This window comes from Ursus maritimus, unplaced genomic scaffold, assembly GCF_017311325.1.
Source record: "Ursus maritimus isolate PB19 unplaced genomic scaffold, ASM1731132v1 scaffold_21, whole genome shotgun sequence".
Classification (NCBI taxonomy): domain Eukaryota; kingdom Metazoa; phylum Chordata; class Mammalia; order Carnivora; family Ursidae; genus Ursus; species Ursus maritimus.
In genome coordinates this window covers 23930440-23952803 of record NW_024424564.1, presented here as the reverse complement: position 1 = coordinate 23952803, position 22364 = coordinate 23930440, and the positions used below count along the sequence as shown (strand labels likewise).

At 33.0% G+C, this 22364-nt stretch overlaps 1 protein-coding gene across 1 annotated transcript in view; it reads right to left on the bottom strand.

Annotated features, from left to right (window-relative positions):
- The window catches only part of LRRIQ1 (leucine rich repeats and IQ motif containing 1), a 171682-nt gene that overhangs the window by 54356 nt on the left and 94962 nt on the right, over positions 1-22364 (bottom strand). The window contains exons 18-22 of the mRNA XM_008687657.2: positions 22031-22120; positions 21250-21371; positions 20631-20726; positions 20294-20376; positions 12869-12970 (exon numbers count right to left, since the gene is read on the bottom strand). Coding sequence (XP_008685879.1) covers positions 12869-12970; positions 20294-20376; positions 20631-20726; positions 21250-21371; positions 22031-22120 — 493 coding nt within the window. The remainder of the gene's footprint in view (positions 1-12868; positions 12971-20293; positions 20377-20630; positions 20727-21249; positions 21372-22030; positions 22121-22364) is intronic.

The following is a 22364-nucleotide window of genomic DNA, read 5'->3' as shown; positions in this document are numbered from 1 at the left end:
TCCCTCTCTCGCTGGCTGCCTCTATCTCTGTCAAATAAATAAATAAAATCTTTAAAAATAAATAAATAAATTTGCTTCAGAACCTCATTTGTGTGCTTATACTTTAAAGTGGGGGTCTGTAAAGTTAATAGGGAACTCTGCACCAGTGAATGAGGCCTCTTCTGAAAGTTTCACTTTAAGATGACTTACCTGAGTCTTATATTGGAAATACCTGATGTCAATATTTAGATGTTTCCTCTTGGACTGATAAGAATCTCCAGAAACACTCTTGTAATATCCTTCCTGGAGGTAAAGCCACGGTGCTATGGAATGAATGCTTGTGTCTCCCCAAAATGCCTATGTTGAAACCCCAATTCCCAATGCGATGGTATTTGGAGTAGGGTCTTTGGTAGATAATTTGGGTAAGATTAAGTCATGAGGATGGGGCCTTCACAATGGGATTAGTGGCCCTATAAGAAGAGGAAGAAAAAAATCTCTTCTCTCCACATTCTCCACGTTCATGAACCAAGGGAAAGCCATGTGTGTAACATAATAAGAAAGTGGCCACATGTAAGCCAGAAAGAGAGCTCTCACTAGGAACTATATCAGCTGGTATCTTGATTTTGGACTTCCCAGCCTCCAGAACTGTGGGAAATAAACTTCTGTTTTTCAGTCCACCCAGTGTATGGTATTTTGTTATGGCCACTTGAATTGACTAAAAAACATGATTATCAGAATTTTGAGAGCTGAGCAGGAAAAAGGGTTGGGACTTTAGCACTTAATACGTATACCTACACTTTCTCTTCTTAGTTTTAGAAAGGTATCAAGGGTGTTACTGAGTCACAGATTCTGTTTTATCCTATCTAAAAAATTTAAGTTCAAGACTTTTGCACAGGTAACCCAGATCTCTTCACACTACTTTCATTGGGCCTTATACCATCAATTCCTGAAACTTTGAGTTTAAAATAGTTCTCGTATTTCATTGCTGGTTTAAGTTTTGTTATCTATTACTCATATATTTATGTTCTAGTCTAAAAAATATATTGCTGTTTCCCCTTCCTTATATTCCTATATTTGTTAGTATGCCTCTTAAAAAATATCTTTGTCAAAGTTTTAGTGAGGGTTTTCAGATCCATCATCTTTAGCTAGGAGGCCTTTTATTGTCATTTAATTCTCAAAATATCATGAGAAGTAAAGATTGGTGTTTCCAGTTACAGATGAGAAAACAAAGATATGAATCATACAGCTAGTGAGTATCTACACACAATTCAAACATGACTTCTCGGTCCAAATCCATTGTTAATGTTATCTCATGTAGCCTTCTGTAGACAGAAGACGGATGTTCTTGATGGTAAACTTTCTAAGGTATTGTAATAATTCTCTGAAACCTTGATAGGATTATTGTCTATCTCCATATTATAGAAATTTTTCTATGTAGCAAGTAAGTGGGCATCTAATACAGGCGGGCAGAGATTTTTTTTTTTTTTCCTGGAGCCAGGGACTACACAGATTAAAAAAAAAAAAAAGTTGTCATGGGCTTCCTCTTCTCCCAGAACCATTATCATTCCCCACTTTCTTTGTGAAGTTTACTTTTTTTTAATTTTTTATTTATTTTTTAAAGCTTTTATTTATTTATTTGTCAGAGAGAGAGAGCACACAAGCAGAGGGAGAAGCAGCCTCCCCGCTGAGCAAGGAGCCCGATGTGGGACTCGATCCCAGGATTCTGGGATCATGACCTGAGCCAAAGGCATACACTTAACTGACTAAGCCACCAAGTGTTCCTCTTTGTGAAGTAGTTCAGGAATCCAGGTGTTTTTCTCCTTCTTCCTTGTGGCTATACAGAGAAGCAGCAGGTGGGTAACCGGATGGCATGAGTGCCTTGCTTTCATTTTTGAAGACAAAAGTTTTGCTGGGTATAGACTTTCATGATGGAACTTACTTTCTTTCAGTACTTTGAAAATATCTTTACACTGTGTATTAGTCAGATTGGGCTGCCATAACAAAATACCACAGATTGGATGCTTAAACAACGAAATTTGTTTTCTCACAATTCTGGAGGCTAGAAGTCTGAGATCAAAGTGCTAGGAAGTTTAGTCTCTCAGATGCTTTTCCTTGGCCTTCTCACTGTGTCCGTAGGTAGCCTTTTCTCTGTGAGCATACACATTTGATGTCTCTTCCTCTTCTGACAAATATACCAGTCCTATTAGATTAGGGACTCACTCATCAGACCTTCTTAATTATCTCCTTAAAAGCCTGATCTCCAAATATAATCAGAGGTTTAGGTCTTTCAACCTGTGCATTTGGGGAGGGGAACAACACATAACTGTCTTCTGGATTTCATCATTTCTATTTAGAAGCCAGTTTCATTATTCATTATTATTTCTCCTTTGAATAACAATAAACATTTTTCTCTGGCTCTTTAAAAAAATGTTCTCTCTCTATTCCCCACCTTTTTTTTTTTTTTTTTAGTAATGTTACTATGATGTGCTGCAGTGTGGTTTTCTTTGTATGTGTATATATATATATGTTTTGTGGTTCATGGAGTTTCTTAAATCCACAACTTGAAGTTTTTCATCACTTTCAGTAAATTCTCAACCATTAACTTTTCAGATATTACTTCTACACTATTCTCTCTCACTTCTTCTTGGACTGTAATTACATGTGTGTGAGACATTTTTGCTGTATCTCACGTCTCTTCTCTTTTCCGTATTTTCCATTCTCTTTCATCTCATGCCTCAATTTAGGCATTTCTTGCAGAGCTATTCTCCCATCTGGTAGTTCTCCTCAGTTTTGATTAATCTGTAGTTAAATTTAACCAGTGAGTTCTTAATTTCAGTTGTTGTGCTTTTAAGGTATAGACTTTCCTTTTGGATATTTTCACAGGTTTAGTATCTATTGAAATTCTCAATTTCTTCTATATCCCTAAAGTTATTATGTATATTCCTTTAAAAATCTCCATTATCTGAAATCTTGTTGGCTCTATTTTTGCCTATTGTTTCTCATGTTATTCAATGATATTGTCTCATATTCTTCTATTCCTATTTTTTCATTGTGTGCCAAATATTGCATAGGAAGAAATGCAGAGATACTTGAAGCGTGGGTTGATGTTATCTATTTTTGGAGATGGCTAATGTTTGTTTCTGGCAAGAGGCTAGTAGAAAGTCTATTTGTAATTCACTTATACTGGTGACATTATCAAAGCTTTGCTCAGCTTCTCAGCTTTTTGTATTTCCTTCCTGACTTATAATTCTTTACTTCCTTGTTAGTTCTCCAATGACTTCAATTAGATTCTTTAAAAATATTTTTTCCAGCCTTCAAAGTTGTTCTCTGCAGCAGGATCGGTTTGAATTACATAGTCTCCTATTACTGGAAGTGGAAGTCCTCTTGTATTTTTTGAATGGAAAATAGTAACATCTCATAGCTTACATATCATGATTCATTTCAAGGAACTCTAAGGGCTCTGAAATCCCTTCCCATTTTTTATTTTCTTAAAGATTGATTGATTGATTGATTGATTTTAGACAGAGTGTGAATGCTTGCAAGCAGGATTGGGGAGGAAGAAGTGACAAGCAGACTCCCCACTGAGCCTAAGCAGGACATGGGGCTCTATCTCTGGACCCTGAGATCATGACCTGAGCAAAAATCAAAAATCCAAGGCTTAATCGACTGAGCCACCCAGGCACCTCTCCCACGCACCATATATACATATATATACACACCTGAACATATATAAAGTGTATATGTATATGTAAATCATATATACATAAGATCTATCTATCTATCTATCTATCTATCTATCTATCTACCAATATATATATATACACACACACACCAACCCACACACACACTGTAGAATATATAATAAATATTCTCTTTTGGCTGAATTTGGGGGGGAAGCAGAACATACAAACTATAACTAATTGGATAAAGAAGAGTTCAATCAGCTTCTCTCTGACCCTGGATTACCATTTCCTGAATCTACCTTATCCGAAGATAATTTTTTAAAAATTACGCTTTTTTTCATGCTTTATTGGACTGAATTCCTAATCAAGTTTTTTTTCTGTAGAAAATTAAAATAATTCTGAACCTTATATTAAACAATAGCACGATAGTGTCTAGAATACATTTAGGGAGTTTTAATTATAATCACATACACATATTTTCTTTCTTATTCAAATATTTATTAAGTCCCAAATATGTACCTGGCTCTATTCTAAGTGCTGAGGATATAAGTGTATAAGGTCTGCCTGACATGGTTCTCCCTTCATGGAACTTACATTCTATTTGTGGAAAAACAATATATGTAACAGGTTGTTGTTGTGTTGGTTTTTTAAAAGATTTTATTTATTTATTTGAGGTGGCAGGGAGAGGGAGAAGCAGAGAGCCTGATGTGGGACTTGATCCCAGGACCCTGAGATCATGACCTGAGCTGAAGGCAGACGCTTAACCAACTGAGACACCCAGGCACCCCATAAGTAACAGTTTAAATTAATAAATAGGACAATAGCAGATAAATGCCATTAATAGAGCAGGTGCTATGTGAGAGAGTAACTGGGTAGAGAGGAAAAGGCTACTTAGGCAGTGTTGTAAGAGAAAGCCCTCTCATGAGAGTGGAAACACAAACTAAACAAGGAGAGAGTCATTTGTGCAAAGTGTGGAGGGCAGAGTTTCCAGGCAAAATAATGAAGTACATAAGCCTCAAAGTAAAAAAAAATTTATCATATTTGAAGAACTGAAAAGGGGTCTGACATATACAGCCAGGCGGGCCATGATATGGAGGATAGCTTTTGTTCTAAGAGCAATGAGAAGTCATGGAAAGATTTTAGATACTTAGTTATATGAAAAGTTACCATATTAATTTTTTAAAAGGAGGTTAAAATATGAAAGGGGGGGTAATCAGAAGGGGGAATGAAACATGAGAGACTATGGACTATGAGAAACAAACTGAGGGCTACAGAGGGGACGGGGGTGGGGGAATGGGATAGGCCGGTGATGGGTAGTAAGGAGGGCACATATTGCATGGTGCACTGGGTGTTATACGCAACTAATGAATCATCAAGCCTTACATCGAAAACCGGGGATGTACTGTATGGTGACTAACATAATATAATAAAAAATCATTATAAAAAAAATATATAGCTCTTGATCTACAATTGTCTCTAAGTTGGGCCTCCCACTTACTTTTCAACTTTATTCCTTTTTTGTTATTGACTTTCCCCAAATCCTCTTCTATTAGTCATCTTAAGAAATAAAAAAAAAAAGTTCATATAAAAATTAGACAAGATTTTGCTAGTTGATCTTTAATTCTCTGTAAGCGCAGGCAGATTTTCACTTTTCCAATAAGAATAAAGTTTTGTTTCCTACCTCAAAATGTTGTTGTGAGGTTTCATTACTTGTTATAGATAAAGCACATAGAATAATGCCTCATACAAGTGGTCAGTGACAAGCAAGAGTAAAGAGGCTGTTATATCATATTACATTATATTATATTACATATATATTATATATGATAGACAAAATTTTATTCAGGATACTGTGGGAACACAGTGAGTGGTGTTCTAAGCCAGAATCAAAAAAGTTTTCTTTTTTTTTTTTTTTAAAGATTTTATTTATTTATTTGACAGAGAGAGAGACAGCCAGCGAGAGAGGGAACACAAGCAGAGGGAGTGGGAGAGGAAGAAGCAGGCTCCCAGCAGAGGAGCCTGATGTGGGGCTCAATCCCAGAACGCTGGGATCACGCCCTGAGCCAAAGGCAGACGCTTAACGATTGAACCACCCGGGCGCCCCTCAAAAAAGTTTTCTTAGAAGATTAATGTCTGAGATGACAAGAATTAGCCAAGTGAAGAGATTTATTGCAATGCATAGGCCAGTGTATCTAGTTCATCAAAGAAAGCAGCATATTCAAAGACATTATATAAACATCTTGCAGCTCCATCTATATTTGAAGCTATTTAAAGGTCTTTTGTGTTTTTATTCACCAAAGAAGTTTATAAAGCATCAGTTATGCATTAGGTGTTATCCTAAGGGCCATGAACACTAACGAGCTTAAAATTTAGTAGGAAAATGGTAATTCAAAGAACAGTCATTTTGCAAACTGAGATACTCATGGACAGATCAGATTTTATGAATATTCATACCATTGTCTACTTTGACTAACATTGAGTCTTGTTCAGTAGAAATAAGAGTGCAAGCATCTCTTCTTTAGAGCATGACTTTCAGGTATTCTTTGGTTGCTGGCATTTATTCTACCAGTTCTTAATGTTTAATCACATTGGCACTATTAGCAAGTACTCTATACAGGGATGGAAATACAAGACCAACTTTAAAACAATCTACATCATGTGACTCTGTGCCCTAAGCTGGTATTAAAAGGAAGAAAGCTGGAGAAAAAAAATGCTTGTAATCATACAATAAAAAATACCACAAAGGAAGATGGTTTGATTAGAAATGCTCTGAAGTAAAAATTGTAGAAGTTAAAGGTCTTTTAATGTCTTCAATGCTCAAAAATTTAATACAAAAATACTTGAACATCTATGATGTAAAAGGACATATGGTATGTGTAAATCTTCAGTTTTATAAGAGGAGAAATAGAAAGCATGCTAGTGATGACAGCACCAGACGGGGAATTAAGAAAACCTGACATTAGAATCAAGTAAAATGTCCCAGGGAATGAAGGAGCTACAACAAAACTTGCCTCTCTGAGAAGGTTTTTGGGCCAGATCCAATTTTTTTCCTGGCTTGTCTAGCTTCCTTCCTTGGCTAAAGCCAAAAGCCTGAATTTGGCATTGGTTTAGAAGTAGCAAATTTTAAAATTTCAGCAGATTAGGGCTAGAAAGTCATTTAACTTATATATAAATAATAAGAGGAAATGAATCAAAATATAGTGTTTACTTTTGGGCTGTGTGGAGATGTTCTCATCCGTCTGAAAATTAAAATAGGTGATTGAAAGTATGATCACCCTTAGAGTCTAACAGGTTTGGTCCTTAACAATGTTAGGTTATCATAATAACATTAAAATAATATTAGGTAAGGTAGGAGCTAATTACAAGGCACAAATCAGATATTTATCACCATGTTGGTACTAAACTGTTTCTTAATTTATACTAATGCAAGCTATGAGAAAGTATTAAAGAACAAAATCGATTATTAGATTCCCAGAGTTTTACCTAATTTAATAATTAGTCTTTATTTTTTCCTAAATATTTTGATTCTAAGTTTGTATATACATTTCAGAGTTATCCAAGAACCTTCACCTTTCAGTGTCTGCATCTTATTTGATTTTTGCTAGCGTTGTTTTGATAAAGAAATTACCTCCATTCTCCTTCAGCCACTTACTCTCTGTGTGACCTTGGGCAAATCACTTTTCAAACTCTCATATTGACAGTTATAATAAAATCTTCAGAGTTTTTGAGAAAATTGAATCAGAGAATTTAACTAAAACTCTTAGCACAGTACCTAGCAAGAAATACAATAAATACTACAAGTTGCAAACAAGAGAAAAAAAATAAAGCTATACTTTGAAAATGACTGTTGCCGATGATAAATTTTGAGGATTAACTATGTATTTATACTGTGGATTTCAAGTATTTCACAAGTAGGAACTCATGTAATCCCCAACAACTAGGTACTATTAGTATCCAATTTCATATGTGAAAAATAATTCTAAACAGGGAAGTTAAATAATGTCCCCAACACCACAAAGCCAATAAATGGTGGAACCAAGATTAAGGCTGTGTTAGACTAACTCAGGAATCTAGACTTACATCCATTAAGCTAGGCTTCTTTTTATACCAGTGATAGCTATAGAAGAATGATGTCAGGTTCTAAACTAAGCATTTTAACATAAAAAAAGGAAACTTGGTGGGAGATCTTTAAGGTAATAATCAGGAAGTGTTTCAAATTCTAAGGCATGATCAGATATTGAAACCTAAGCAGGGATTATGGGTGATACAGTGTAAACCAAAACAGTTATCCAACATTAAATAAATTATAAATAAACAAACAAATAAATCAAGTGAACCAATGCTGAGCCTGTAAAGTCCTCAGGCTCTTAGTCATGTCTCACAGGAATAACTGACTGATATCTAACACACAGCATATGTATGAGGTTACCTGGGGAGCACGTGTGGTCAAAGGTTCCCAGCCTTCGTTAAGTAAAAGCTCTAAATTTGGGAGCTAGACAAAAATTGTCAGTATTTCATGAATGTTGTAAAATAGATATTCACAGAGCTAGAACAAACAATCCTAAAATGTGTATGACACCATAAAAGACCTCAAAAGCCAAAACAATCTTGAAAAAACAAAGCAAAGCTGGAGGCATCACAATTCTGGACTTGGAGCTATATTACAAAGCTGTAGTCATCAGGACAGTATGGTACTGGCATGAAAACAGAACAGACACGTTGATCAATGGAACAGAAAAGAAAACCCAGAAATGGACCCACAACTATACAGTCAACTAATCTTCGGCAAGGCAGGAAAGAATATCCAGTGGAAAAAAAGATAGCCTCTTCAACAAATGGTGTTAGGAAACCTGGACAGCAACATGCAGAAGAATGAAACTGGACCACTTTCTCACACCATATACAAAAATAAATTCACAATGGATGAAAGACCTAAATGCAAGATGGGAAACCATCAAAATCCTAGAGGAGAACACAGGCAGCAACCTCTTTGACATTGGCCATAGCAACCTCTTACTAGACAAGGGAAACAAAAGCAAAAATAAACTACTGGAACTTCATCAAAATAACAAGCTTCTGCACAGTGAAGGAAACAACAAACAAAACTAAAAGGCAGCCTATGGAATGGGAGAAGATACTTGCAAATGACATATCTGATAAAGGGTTAGTATCCAAAATCTATATGGGGCACCTGGGTGGCCTAGTCGGTTAAGCATCTGCCTTCAGACAGGTCATAATCCCGGGGTCCTGGGATCCAGCCCCGAGTGGAGCCCCGCATTGGGCTCCCAGCTCAGCAGGGAGTTTGCTTCTCCCTCTCCATCTGTCCCTCTCTCCACCAGGCCCGTGCATGAGCTCTCGCTCTCTCACTCTCAAATAAAATCTTTAAAAAAAAAAAAAAAGAACCCAAATCTACAAAGAACCTTATCAAACTCAACACCTAAACAACATAATCCAGTTAAGAAATGGAAAGAAGACATGAATAGACATTTTTCCAGAGAAGACATACAGATGGCCAACAGACACACAAAAAGATGCTCAACATTACTCATCATCAGGGAAATAGAAATCAAAACCACGATGAGATACCACCTCACATCTGTGAGAATGGCTAAAAATAAACAATGCAGGAAACAACAGATGTTGGTGAGGATGGAGAGAAAGGGGATCCCTTTTACACTGTTGGTGGGATTGCAAACTGGGATTCCACCCACTGGGGAAAACAGTATGGAGGTTCCTCAAAAAGGAACCTCCCCAGCAATGGCATTACTAGGTATTTATCCAAAGAATACAAAAATACTGATTCGAAGGGACACATGCACCCCAATGTCTATAGGAGCATTATCAACAATAGCCGAATTAGGAAAGAACCCAAATGTCCATGGACTGATGAATGGATAAAGAAGATGTGATACACACACACACACACACACACACACACACACACACACACACAATGGAATATTATTCAGTCATCAGAAAGAATGCATTCTTGCCAATTGCAATGAAGTGGATGGAGCTAGATTATATTATGCTAAGCAAAACAAGTCAGTCAGAGAAAGACAAATAGCATATGATTTCACTCATATGTGAAATTTAAGAAATAAAACAGATGAACATAGGGGAAGAGGGGAAAAAGAGAGGGAAGCAAACCATAAGAGATTCTTAACTATAGAGAACAAACTGAGGGTTACTGGAGGGGAGGTGGGCAGGGTGATATGCTAAATGAGTGAGGAGTATTAAGGAGGGCACTTGTGATGAGCACTGGGTTTTACATGTAAGTGATGAATCACTACATTTTACTCCTGAAACCAATATGACACTATATGTTAATTAACTAGAATTAAAATAAAAACTTGAAACAAAAAAAGGATATTTTGTAAAAAAAAAAAAAAGGTCTATTAAAAGGGAGTGGTTCTTTACCTTACGTCATTTAATAGAATTTGATATTTCATTAAGTATTCCTTAAATTTAAGTGCATTTTTTTTCCTAATAGAGGATATGCACCATCCTCTCTGTCCTGCTAGTGACATTCAGAAAAAAGCAGCAATAATAATCAAAGAACTTTAGTACAATTTACAAGAGAAATCATGGAAACCCCCATAGATCAATATTGCAAAGTAGAGAAGAAAGTATTTTTAAATTCAGCTTTTAAAAAATCAGATAATGTTATTATAAAATAAATGGGAATTATAGAGAGAAATAGTTAAATAATACTAACATCTAATTTCACAAAACAAAAGGTAATAATATGACAGTGCAGTCATGCCATTGTCCTGAGATACTGTTCCACATAGAATCATTCAATCTAAACCTACAATGAAGTTTAATTCTACTCTCCCTCACTTTTAGGGGGTGGGGAAGATCCCCAACTATTAATTTTATTTGAATATTTTAAGGGAAAAGTCCCTCCAATACTCTAAAATGAGATTGTGGTGATAGCTACAGAACTACAAATATATTCAAATTGATTTAATTGTACTCTTAAATCTGGTGTATTTTATATAATTGATATTATATCTCAAAAGACTTGATTTTAAAATGTGCCCTCTACTGGGAAACTGGGGTGAGTCAGGCTACTAATGTGGAAGCCAACTGGCCTTCCTGGCCAGTTATGAAACAGTGTGAGTCTAAGAGGCTTGTGATGCCAGAGCAGCAGGTGAAGATACCAGGGGATTCAACCTTGCCATCAATGATCAAATTACCTTTGCCTCACTTTTTCCTCTTAAAAAAAGAGAAGGCAGAAATAAACATACTGGTTGAAGGAAAAAAGTTCTTACATGTACAACTGTTTTTGCCAAGCCCATTCCTTCAAAACAACAACAATCCTGAAAATAACTATCAGCCACTAGAATATCTGATATACACATAATGACCATATGACCATTAAGTGAAATTAATATAATGCCCAATGTACTTGAGGTTGTAAAAAAAAAAAAGTAAACTAAACTAAACACATTTCATATGGGGGAAAGTAAACAAAAACATATAACTTCGTATCAGGAAGCATAGGTAGAAATGTTCCATGTTCTATAGGCCGCTTTCTTTCTATTGCTATTTGAACTATTCCTAGTGTATTTTATATAAGTACACAAATCCGTAAACATACCATACATTCATATATACTCTTCTAGATGATAACATGTCTTCACATTTCACAGAACAAGAGATAATGCAGTAGAACACTCTGGGATATATTTCTCCCTTCTGATTCTGAGATGCATGCTAATTTAAAGGGCAAAAAATGCCCCAATTATCTTTCTTACTAGGCACTGCCTTTCTAAGGTAAAAATGCTTCCATTTAATAAGTAATATCTGTGCAATTGTTATTGATTTTATAGACTTTCTACTCTTTCTTTTATAGTGAAATGGTGAAATTAAGATTGTAATAAGATAATTGTTTAAAACCCAACCCTTATTTTATATTGAAAATATATTTTAATTGTATTAAAATACTCATTGATAAGTATTTTTTTGAAATACTGGTTTTTGACACCTTCAATGTCCACCAAATTTTTAAAATGTTTTCCAAAGAAAATTTTAATATTAAAAAAATAGAATGGTAGAACAAACCTCCATAACCATTATCTATTGACCCGACAATTTCAATACTTTGCTACACTTGTTTTACCTATCTTCTTATGTATATATTTATTGCTACATACTTTGAAGAAAATTCTAGACTCCCATTGCTACATATTTAATAGACACCTCTAGAAAAGTATAAAATTGGTGTTAATCAAATTTTTCTTTAGTTTGAGACATTACTGAATAGAAATGTTAGTGTCTATTTGCAATCATGCTATAATAATGCAGAAATTTTAAGATTTAAAATGTACAGAAGACAAAGTATTAAAAATTCTAAGTGGTCCACTTCCATTCAAATATATTTTTCCCATTAGTATATATAAAGTATATATACTAAGTATATATAGATATATAGATAAAATTAAACATTTTAATTTTAAAGAGAAAGCAATGGCAAACTTATTATAAGTCATGTTTATTTCTAACGTATTTAAAAATTTCTGTTTGATAACGTAAGTCTGTAATTCTTCTAAATGCTGAAATCAGAAATATAATCTGCCTTTTAGATGTGTAAATCCTTTGCCCCAAAAGTTAGTATGGCAAGCTTCAAATATAGTTAAATATTTAAAATTCCAGAGTTTAATTTATAATATATAATGCAATTTGTGTATATTGGCAGTAAAATAAATATATTAGAATATCATTTCCACATGGGTTCACTTCCACTGATCTAGGCTAAATTATCGTGTAAAATTTAAATAAAATTAGTTATACTGATGAAACAGCTTTATAAGACTTTCACATAAAAATGTAAGAAATTTAAAATTATATAAGCACTGATACAAATACTAAACTCCTATGCTAATGAATTAATACACTAAATTAGTATTTTAGCTCCAAGAACTGCATTTTGACTTTTATTTAATTATATTTTATATATAATTTTTTACATGTGTACTTCAGGACTACTGAGGATTTAAAAATTTTATTTTAAATACAATTATCCATCTTTATCTTTTTTTCCTATAAATTCCTTTATTTATTTTTTTAAGCTTTTTGTTTTAATTCCAGTTAGTTAAAATACAGTGTTATACTAGTTTCAGGTGTACGATATAATGATACAATTCCATACTCCATTTTTATCTTTTTTACCTTTCTACATATCTATGATTAAACCATACCTTCAAAGTAACCATCTCTTCTGGGCTGTGCCATCTTTGGTGATTTTGTAGCAGAAACTTTATTTTCATTGTTTTTGAATAATGCTAGGCAAACCATGGGATCTAAACAAAAAGCAAGATAAGACAAAAGTTCAGCTCTGGCTTATTCCTTCTCTGAAGAGGCTATAGTTTTTATGATAGTAAACATAGTAACAAACCATTCATATATTCTTGGTTATCTGATTAAGTATATAGCCAATACTTAACACAAAGCACAGAAATACTAGTAATGTGAAAAAATTACAATAAAATTTTCTAGTTATGGCATCATCTTTTTATTTGAGGAATTGCTTTACTATTTATTATTATAGCTCCTTTCTTAAATTCCTGATATTTCTGCTGGAATACAGTAAAATTTCCATAAATGCAAAGTAGGCAAAAGGCATTATTACAGGAAAAACCATATACCCTACTTTCTCTCCTCTGCATATGAGAAGCTGGGATATAGGAGATGTAAGCAAGACAACGGATAGGATGAGAAAAAGAAAAAAAGATCATTTCATTAATTTTACAGATAAATTAACAGTTTCTCTTTTGTCTTAATGTATTATATTTACATAACAAAGAAGTTGCAAAAATTCTATATACATTTTATAGCCAAGAGCATTTTAAATCTATTAATTTTATGAAATAAATAGGATGATTGTAAACACAGAGCCCTATAATTTATTGGTTATGGGGGATTGGTACAGCTGCAGTTTTTGCTTGTCGAAGAACTGTAAGAAAAGAAAATACTGATGTAAGAGGCGGTAGAAGAAAGAGTGGAAAATTATGCATTTAAAGTAGGTTAACTTAAAACCACAAGTTAAGGCAGCATACATTTTCTTAATTTCTTAAATCATCTTGCAAAAGGAGACCTTAAGAATCTTTGCTTAATTCATATCTAATGCAATATATAATTGAATATGCTAAATGGAAAAGTAGGATTTAAATAGTATAAAGCCCAAATTACATATTTTAATTAAATGCTAAGGTAGTGTATTTTTTAGAATGTTAATTAGAAAAACAGAATAGTAGTTGCAGAGTTATTTTTCAAGCATGTGGAAACTGAAGATTTCCATTAGTCTAGCAATAATTTATCATTATTAAGCATGATTTACATGGTTCACAGAGATTATATTTCTCAAGATTAGGGAAAATATTAGTTAATATTTGGGCATACCTCATAATTGTATGTGACCTAAGGTCTTATTCTGTATTATATCTTATAACCAACTGATCTTCCTACACATTCTCCTGCTCTTCTTGCTTTTCTATTTGATCTATGTATTTCCTAAGCAAAGACATTACAATTCGACAGACCTGGGTGACCCCAACTTTTACTAGATGTATGACTCTGGACAAATTGCTGTTACCTTCTGCCATTCCCCTCTCTGTTCAAGAGCAATAATATTGACTTTGAAATACTATAGTGAGAAATAATGAAATAATGTGTGTAAAGCATCAAGACTCATGTCTACATAAGTACAGGAGCTCAACAAATGGCAGTTAGGAAATACACAATCACAACAGAAATAACAATAATATATTCCACTGGAAATTTTATTTTTGGGAAAGATCTTAAATCCTGCACAGAATAAGGTGGGGTATATAGGATATTAATTGATGGATCCATAATTGGCTTCATCTTATTTGTTTTATTTATATAGGACATGGATCTTAATAGCTATGGATCTTTTATAAATTCTTTGGTATTCCCTTGGGCAAATATTCTCTTCATGACATGATTTCTCAATATGTAAAACAGAGAAAACAATAGCACTTTCCTCATATTATTATCAAGATTAAATAATACACATAAAATATTTAGGAGAGTTGTCTTGAGAGCTCAGTTTACTCAAAAAGATAATTTTATTCACCAGAGGCACATTAAGAGCATTACATTTTCAATATCCTTCCATTCTAAAACATTGTGATTGCAACCTTAAATTTATAACTTACAATAATGCAAGTTGCAAAGGGATAATGATAAGAAGCAAGAAACATAGTAATTCTAGGTGGGAAAAAAAATCACTTGATTTTGATAGTCCCTGGAAATATTACTGTGAAGATACTACTCTTACCTCAAAAAGTACAAAGTCAAGCAGGAAAGTCAAGGAACAATTTATTGTAAAGAGTACAGCTTGTGATAGCTTTTTCTTGCATTATGAAATCAGTTTTATACATTTAAATTTACTCCTTTAAGATCATCAATGGCAGGTCTACGTTGCTGTTTTTAAAATCTTTTATCTCCCAGTATGACTTGCCCAATGTCTGGGAAATAGGTTTTAAATACATTTTTATAAAATATTTGAAGAACCCCATAAGGAAGCTGAGTTTCTATTAAATCTCATTTAAGTAACATAACTTTATTTAGGCATTAGAATATCCTTAAAATTATTTTATGCCCCATTTAATCCCTTTTCAGTTTCTATAGTCCTAATCTTAGCTCACTGGTTGATCTTATTTGTGTAAGCTTCATACATAAAAACCTGCTTATTATCCATTTTGTATGTACAAGTACGTACAACAGTGCTGAATGACTAGCGGTACTTCATCATTTTATTTGTTTGTTTGTTTGTTTAATTTAGTTTTAGGAGGGGGAGAGCCAGAGGGAGAGGGGAAGAGGGAATCTTAAGCAGGCTCCATGGCCAGTGTGGAGCCCAATGCAGGACTCGATCTCACAACCCTGAGATCATGACCTGAGCTGAAATCAGGAGTTGGACACTTAACCAACTGAACCATCTACACACCCCTGTATTCCATTTTTATAAGGAGTATTATTTACTAATTTAAATTTGCCTTCCGAAATAGAAACATATATTTAAATGACTGTAATATACATACCCAATCATACACATACACGCAGTCAAATGTATTTAGTGACTTTTATCTAATTTACTGCTGACTCAGTTAATAGTTATTTATTGAACATCTACCATATGCCAGGCATGATATCACGTTCTGGGAATTCAGTGGGGAAAAGGGAGAGTCTTGGCCCTCCAGTCTTACTATTTAAATGGACTTTATTATTGTTTTGTTGAAAGCACACAACAAAGTAACATTTGATCAAAATTCTTATAGATTCTTTTTGGAAATCACTGAAGTAAACAAAGTAAATTATCAACAAACTTTATTTTGCCACAGTTTTGTCTATACTGTTCCCTTTTGATCCTTAACATTCACTCCTTAGTTACCTTATCATTTTGCAACCTGATCTCTTTGCTTTGGCCCATGAAGTGCTCAATTCATATTAAAAAGTTACCCTAACTTATTTTCTACCTGGCTTCATTCTTGACTATAACTAAATATTCACGTCCCATTCTCAAGCTATTGTCATCACTGAAATAAAATAAGCAAGTTTTTACTGAATGCTTAATACGTACTTGACAGTATGTTAGGTATTACAAACAGCTGCAAGATAATTCTTAACCCTAGTTGTGGTCCTACATTTATAACTAAATTAACTTTGTTTGTTTCATCCTACCCTTTCTTCACTGTATGAAATCTGAAATGTGACATGCATAAGTAATGATAAATGCTGGAAAACCACATTATGTTTTTGTCCTTATATTCTTAGCCCTTAAACTTCTTATCATTTGCTCTCCATCCAAACCCCTATACTCAGAATTCATCCTCTCTAAGGAGTGTTCCACATGAACCCCAAGCACTTATTCTCTTCCCCCATCCTGCTCCTCTCAATCTTGCTACCAGTTATGCTCACTACTTTTAGGTTATTGACTCACATTTTCAATAAACCAGCAACTCTCATCTTGCACATGATGCATGATGCTCTCCACTGTAGTTATAAACCCTAAACTTCCCTAGGTATCTGCTAAATCCAACACAGATCACCAGGTTCTAAATTAATTCTGTGCATGAGGCAACAGTAAAAACAAAAGACAAACAAATTAAAACCCCATAAAAACAAGACCAGTCATTACCTGTTAGTGCTTATGTCCATAATATTTATTAAGTAATACGAATAACAACAATCAGCACCCAAAGTCAAACTGAATAAATATAACTCCTCACAATTTTAGATTTCATCCTATGGCTTCCATTCAATTCCTTTTCCCCCTTCCCCTCCTCCTCCTGTTTTTTCTGTTTAAAGCAGATGGCCTCATTTATCCCAATAGAAATCATCAATACTGACTCTCCCCTGATGGTTGCCTACACTGTACATCTCCTTAGCCCCTTTCTTCTTTACTAATCAGCAAACTCAGTGGTATTCTTTCTCTATCTGCAACTTTCTTTAAATAATTGACCCCCTGCCTTTTGTTCTATTTTCACTCTCATCTTAAATCAAATATTGTGATGTGGACTCATATCCCTTGGCTAATAAATATATAAATATAAATATAATATATATATAAATATATAATATAAATATATGTATAAGATACAAACAGTAAGTATTATGTGTTTGCAACTAAGCAACTTGTGCTAAGGTTTTTCATGGTAGAAATGTGAATTAAAGCTTCTGTGTATTTATGCCCCACCCCCATGAGGATTACTGCTCTGTTAGATTGGAGGATGTAACTGATTCCATTTAATTTAAAGTTTCTATTCTCTGACGCTCCACCTACCACCCACCCTCCCTACCCCAGAGATGGCTAGTCTCCAGCAGTTTTATGGACAATGTTGCCCTCTGGTGGCTTAAGATTTTCAAGTTGAAGGTTATCCATATAAGATACAGATCGATCGATCGATCGATCGATCTCCACGTAAATTTGAAAATTACTAGTAAATTTTTAAGCATTTAACAGAATTTAAGTATATAAAATACCATTTTAATTTATTAGTAAGTAAAAGTTTAAAATTATGGCCATTATTTTAGGTAGATTTAAATTAGTAGCATATCACAGATCGTTTGAATTGTAAACTGGAAAGGTACTAGAAAGTTATTTTTCTGTAAGAAGAAAACCAGAGGTACAGAGTCTTAAATGATTCATTCACAGATACAAAGTGACATATGAGCTACATTATTAATCTAGTGGGAGACCAAAGTATCATAATTGGAGAGGATCCCACTGATTTTCTTTTTCATGACTTCATCCTTAACCTTACCTTGAATATTTCTATTCTGAATGTATGTTGTGAGGGGGCAGTAGAGAAAAAGAAGGAGGAGAATTTAAAGGTCATCATTAACATTTTCAGAATTCAAATCTCAAAGAAAAATTTGCTTTTATTTCATCAATCTAATATTTTGATCAAACAAAAGCAAAACAAAAGCTTAACAGAGATATAATACCTCCCACAGTAGTAAGAATGCAATTTGGTTTACAATCCTGTAATTAGAGTAATGATCCCCATAAAAAATTATATCATTGCCATTTTGGATTTTTACCTAACAGATTACGCTTAATGACCACTGTCAAAATGTTAAATTTAAGATGTGGTTGTTAACTTGCATGTCTGGTTGTCCTTTTACATTTGTTACTCTACCATGCCACCTTGTGACAGATAAAAATGGGCTTATTTTTTGCCGGACAATGATTATGTCTAATTTTTGTCCATTAAAACACTCATTTTTATTTATGAGCATAGATTCCTTTTTTAAACTTTTGCTAAAACCTATTATTTACTGTGCTGATTTATTAAAAATGAACTTAACAACAACAAAAATCCCTTAGTTGTAAGAATTAGCAAGAAAGACCTATATATTTCCAGAGACAGATTCTAACAAAATAAACTTTCTTTACCTTCACTATCAGAAACTATTGCAAACATTGTAAATATCTTTAAAGAAATAGATCTTGAACATAAATAATAATTATTTGTTGAACTTTGGCTGAATCAGTACTTAAGCCGCTTCTGATATTTGAACTTACCCCAGGAGTTTCAGAAACTATCATTGTTCTCAAAACAGCTATTTAAAGAATGTTCGTTGATACTAATGAAGATGAATAAAAATATACATCGAAGCAATAAAAAAGTTTATCAAACTACCCTAACTTACTGTACTGGATTCTATTTCCCCAGGACTGAAAGAAAGTCTCATTATTGTTAAGACTTTGGAGTTACTATTTCCTTGGGAACTGCCAGATAGTACTCAGTTCACTGAGGTCTGATGAACTTAATACGAGTTTACATCACAGAAGTATGGGATGCACAAAGCAAGTTGAATGGAGAACATACTTACATTTTCTTTAAAAATGTTTAAAATTTCAATCTTTCAAACCTGACAAACTTTTAGTATGCAACAAAAAATACTACAGTTATCTCAAAAAGATTAAAGGTGTCACTAATTTAACACTAAAAAAGGAAAGCAGAACATTTGTGAATATAAAAATAAACCATCAGAAATTTATCAATAAAGTGCTGTGCCAAGAAATATCGGCTATTTCTTAGAAGCCAATGATATTTTGGTTATTTTTATTTTTGTTTTTTAGAAAATATATATATACTTTTTTTTAATTCTATGGAATTAATAATTAAAAATAATAAGTTGGAAAATTAATAAAGAAAAATTAATCTTCTGAATGCTTCTTTGTATACTTATGCAATCTAGAACTATAAGATAAATATAGAGTCTCTGTTTTTCTCAGGACTAATGGTACTTTTATGAAAACATTTTGCTGACATTCAAATCATTGTAAAAGAAGCTGTGAACAAGGAAAACTCAAAACAGCTTTTAAAAAGAGGTCACATTACTTATATTAACCCTTAGAGTCCATGAGTAAATATTTATAAAGTTATAAGTAAATGCTAAGGTATACACAACATGCAAAAATTTTAAGTAGTTTACATTATAGATATAAAATCATAATGACCTGCTATTTCTTGCCCTGACACTATAAACTACTCCACTATTAAATAATAATACTAAAATGATTAGAGGTATCCAAAGAAAGAAATGATTTGGAGAATCAAATGGGATAGAAGAAAGGATGCCTCTGAACATTTCCTAAATTCTGCATAATCCTGAAGATATACATTGTATTTCTTTTCCAAAGTGTCAAGCTGTGAAGCCCTCATAGCTACTATTCATGAAACTAACAAATTTATTGAAATAATTTATCGAATAATCAAGCAATTTTAAAAACACACAAAGGAATAAGCACATGAAGCAGACACTCTTTAGAATCAACATTTGTCAAAGTGAACCAAATTAGAAAATAATTACAGCGTAATTCTCAGTGCACAATAGATATAATAATAACGAAGTAAGAAACGGGGAAAATGAAAATAGCATTTACTATATAACAAATCATTTAATGTAATAACATAATTTTCGCTAAGTTTCCTTGAGTTTTTGGAATTATTATCCTAGACATACTCATATCTGTGCATTTCATTTCTGTTCTTATTATTATTAAATATGATTTGGTAAATATTATTTTAAAAGAATTTATCTTTAATATCAGACACACAATTATTACTCAAAGAGCATTCATCACCCACCTAATTTTTTCTTTAATTTCTTTGATTTCATCTTCTGTGCTCTCTTCAACATTTGCTGAGCAGTAGCAATATCCTTGAAGCCCCTATTAAAAGATTAAATTTAATAAAGGCAAAACAAATATCCAGACCATATTAATATATGCAAATGCATATAAACATACATATCTGAACTATATTATACTAAAACAAATTTAGATTCCCATTTAAGAATCTGTAATTTAACAGATACACAGTTTCTTAAAAACGAATTAATTCCTAAAGCCTTGAAAAATATCTACCCTGAACATTTAAAAGTCTCTCAATTTCTTCATATTTTAGTGTAAAATACACCACATACCATTCTTTTGAAATTTTTTCTTCTTTTTCAGTTTTTAGCAAACTCTTTCTGCTGGTCTTTGATTCAGGTGTCCAGGATAAAGTCCTATTTTCTGATCTGGCAATAGAAAAAAACTACACTAACTGAATCAACACAAGTATATCAGCACTTTTTAAAACTACAAGCTGTTTATGTTGTCTCAAACTTGGAAATAAAATCCATTTAAATTACAGAAAAACTTTATCTTGAAAAGTAATAAAAGTCTGCCATTAATTTAAAATGTTTACATTTCAATTACTTGAAGCATATTTCAATCCTTTTGTCGAAAGAAATGCAGCACTGGAACTTTTATTTTAATCCTTATCTCTACCTATATAATAGTATTTAAAAGTTCACTTGTTTACAACAATTAATGACATTATTTCACTGACACTTCACTTTTGTTGTTACTTTAATGAAGCGACTTCACACATTTTTTTTTTACTGAAAACCCCATAAAATGATTACACTTTTAACATTAAATGCTTTTCCATCTTCTAAACAAGTAAATTTGTACATAATTTTCATCATTTTATCACTTTTGTAATAAGTGTAATACTCTCCACATGGGCTGATCCTCTAACAGAGTAATTTAGCTTACCTGCTACGAAACTGCGCATGTTCTGACGAAAACAAATCGTCTTTCTCATTACATAGCCATGCTTGAGCTGGATGACTTGGTAAATTCAGTGAAGTATCGTCATATTTTAAGGTTCCAGAGAACTTATCAGGAAAATAATGTATATTAAGTATAAAATACATTGAAAAATTCTAGCATTTATATCCTATTACTTTACATGCATACTGCTGAGTAGCTTCCCAAGGGAAACACATATAAAAATTGAAAATTATAATAAAATTAAATTTATGTAATACACATATAAATGTCCTTTATTGTAGTGGTGAGGGATATGTTTTTTGGTATTGTTTGTATATACAGAATGATTAATTGCAAAGATCTTAAAAATATCAGAAAACAAAAACTTCAAAGATTATCAAATAAATAACAGATATTGCAGTCCATTGACCTCTGACTGAGAATCTTCAGCTGTTGCCCTCTTAATGCATATTTTTGTATTTTTAAAGTGCTGTCAACTAGTGATTTTAGTCTACTGCCAAATATGCAGCTGAAGTATATCATTTTTTTTTTTTGCTACTGTGAAATAAAGTGTTGAAAGAAATCCAAAATAAAGAAAAAAAGAGAAGCAAATGAAAGAAAAGCTATATGAAAAATTACATCTGGGGATGAGGAGGAAGTCAGAGGCTTCTAAAAGTAATTGTGTTTTTCAAGTCAATAAATTGCATTATTAATCACTGCAGCACAGCATAACCTTAAAAAATGAGCAAAAATGGAGCACTAAGAAATTTCCATGACATGTTACCTTTGGCCAGTGCAGCTGGTTTGGGAGAAGCAGTGTTTGTGAAGGGAAGCGGGTGGAATCTAAAGTTAGCCATTCTTTCTCTAAGGCAGCCTGCACAAATAATAAACATTAATGTACATAATTCAGTTTGTATAACTTTTACAAAGAGTCTTTTACATTGTCTTTTATACTACAAATGTTAAGAGAATATATCGGAATTTTTATTTACAGGAAAATGTGCTACTTGCTATTGTGAGATGTTATACTTCTGTTTAATGCAAACATTGTAAAAAAAAAAAAAAAAAAAAGACTTTTCATCCCTAAGTGGGATAAAGTGAGAATTTGAGTACTCAAG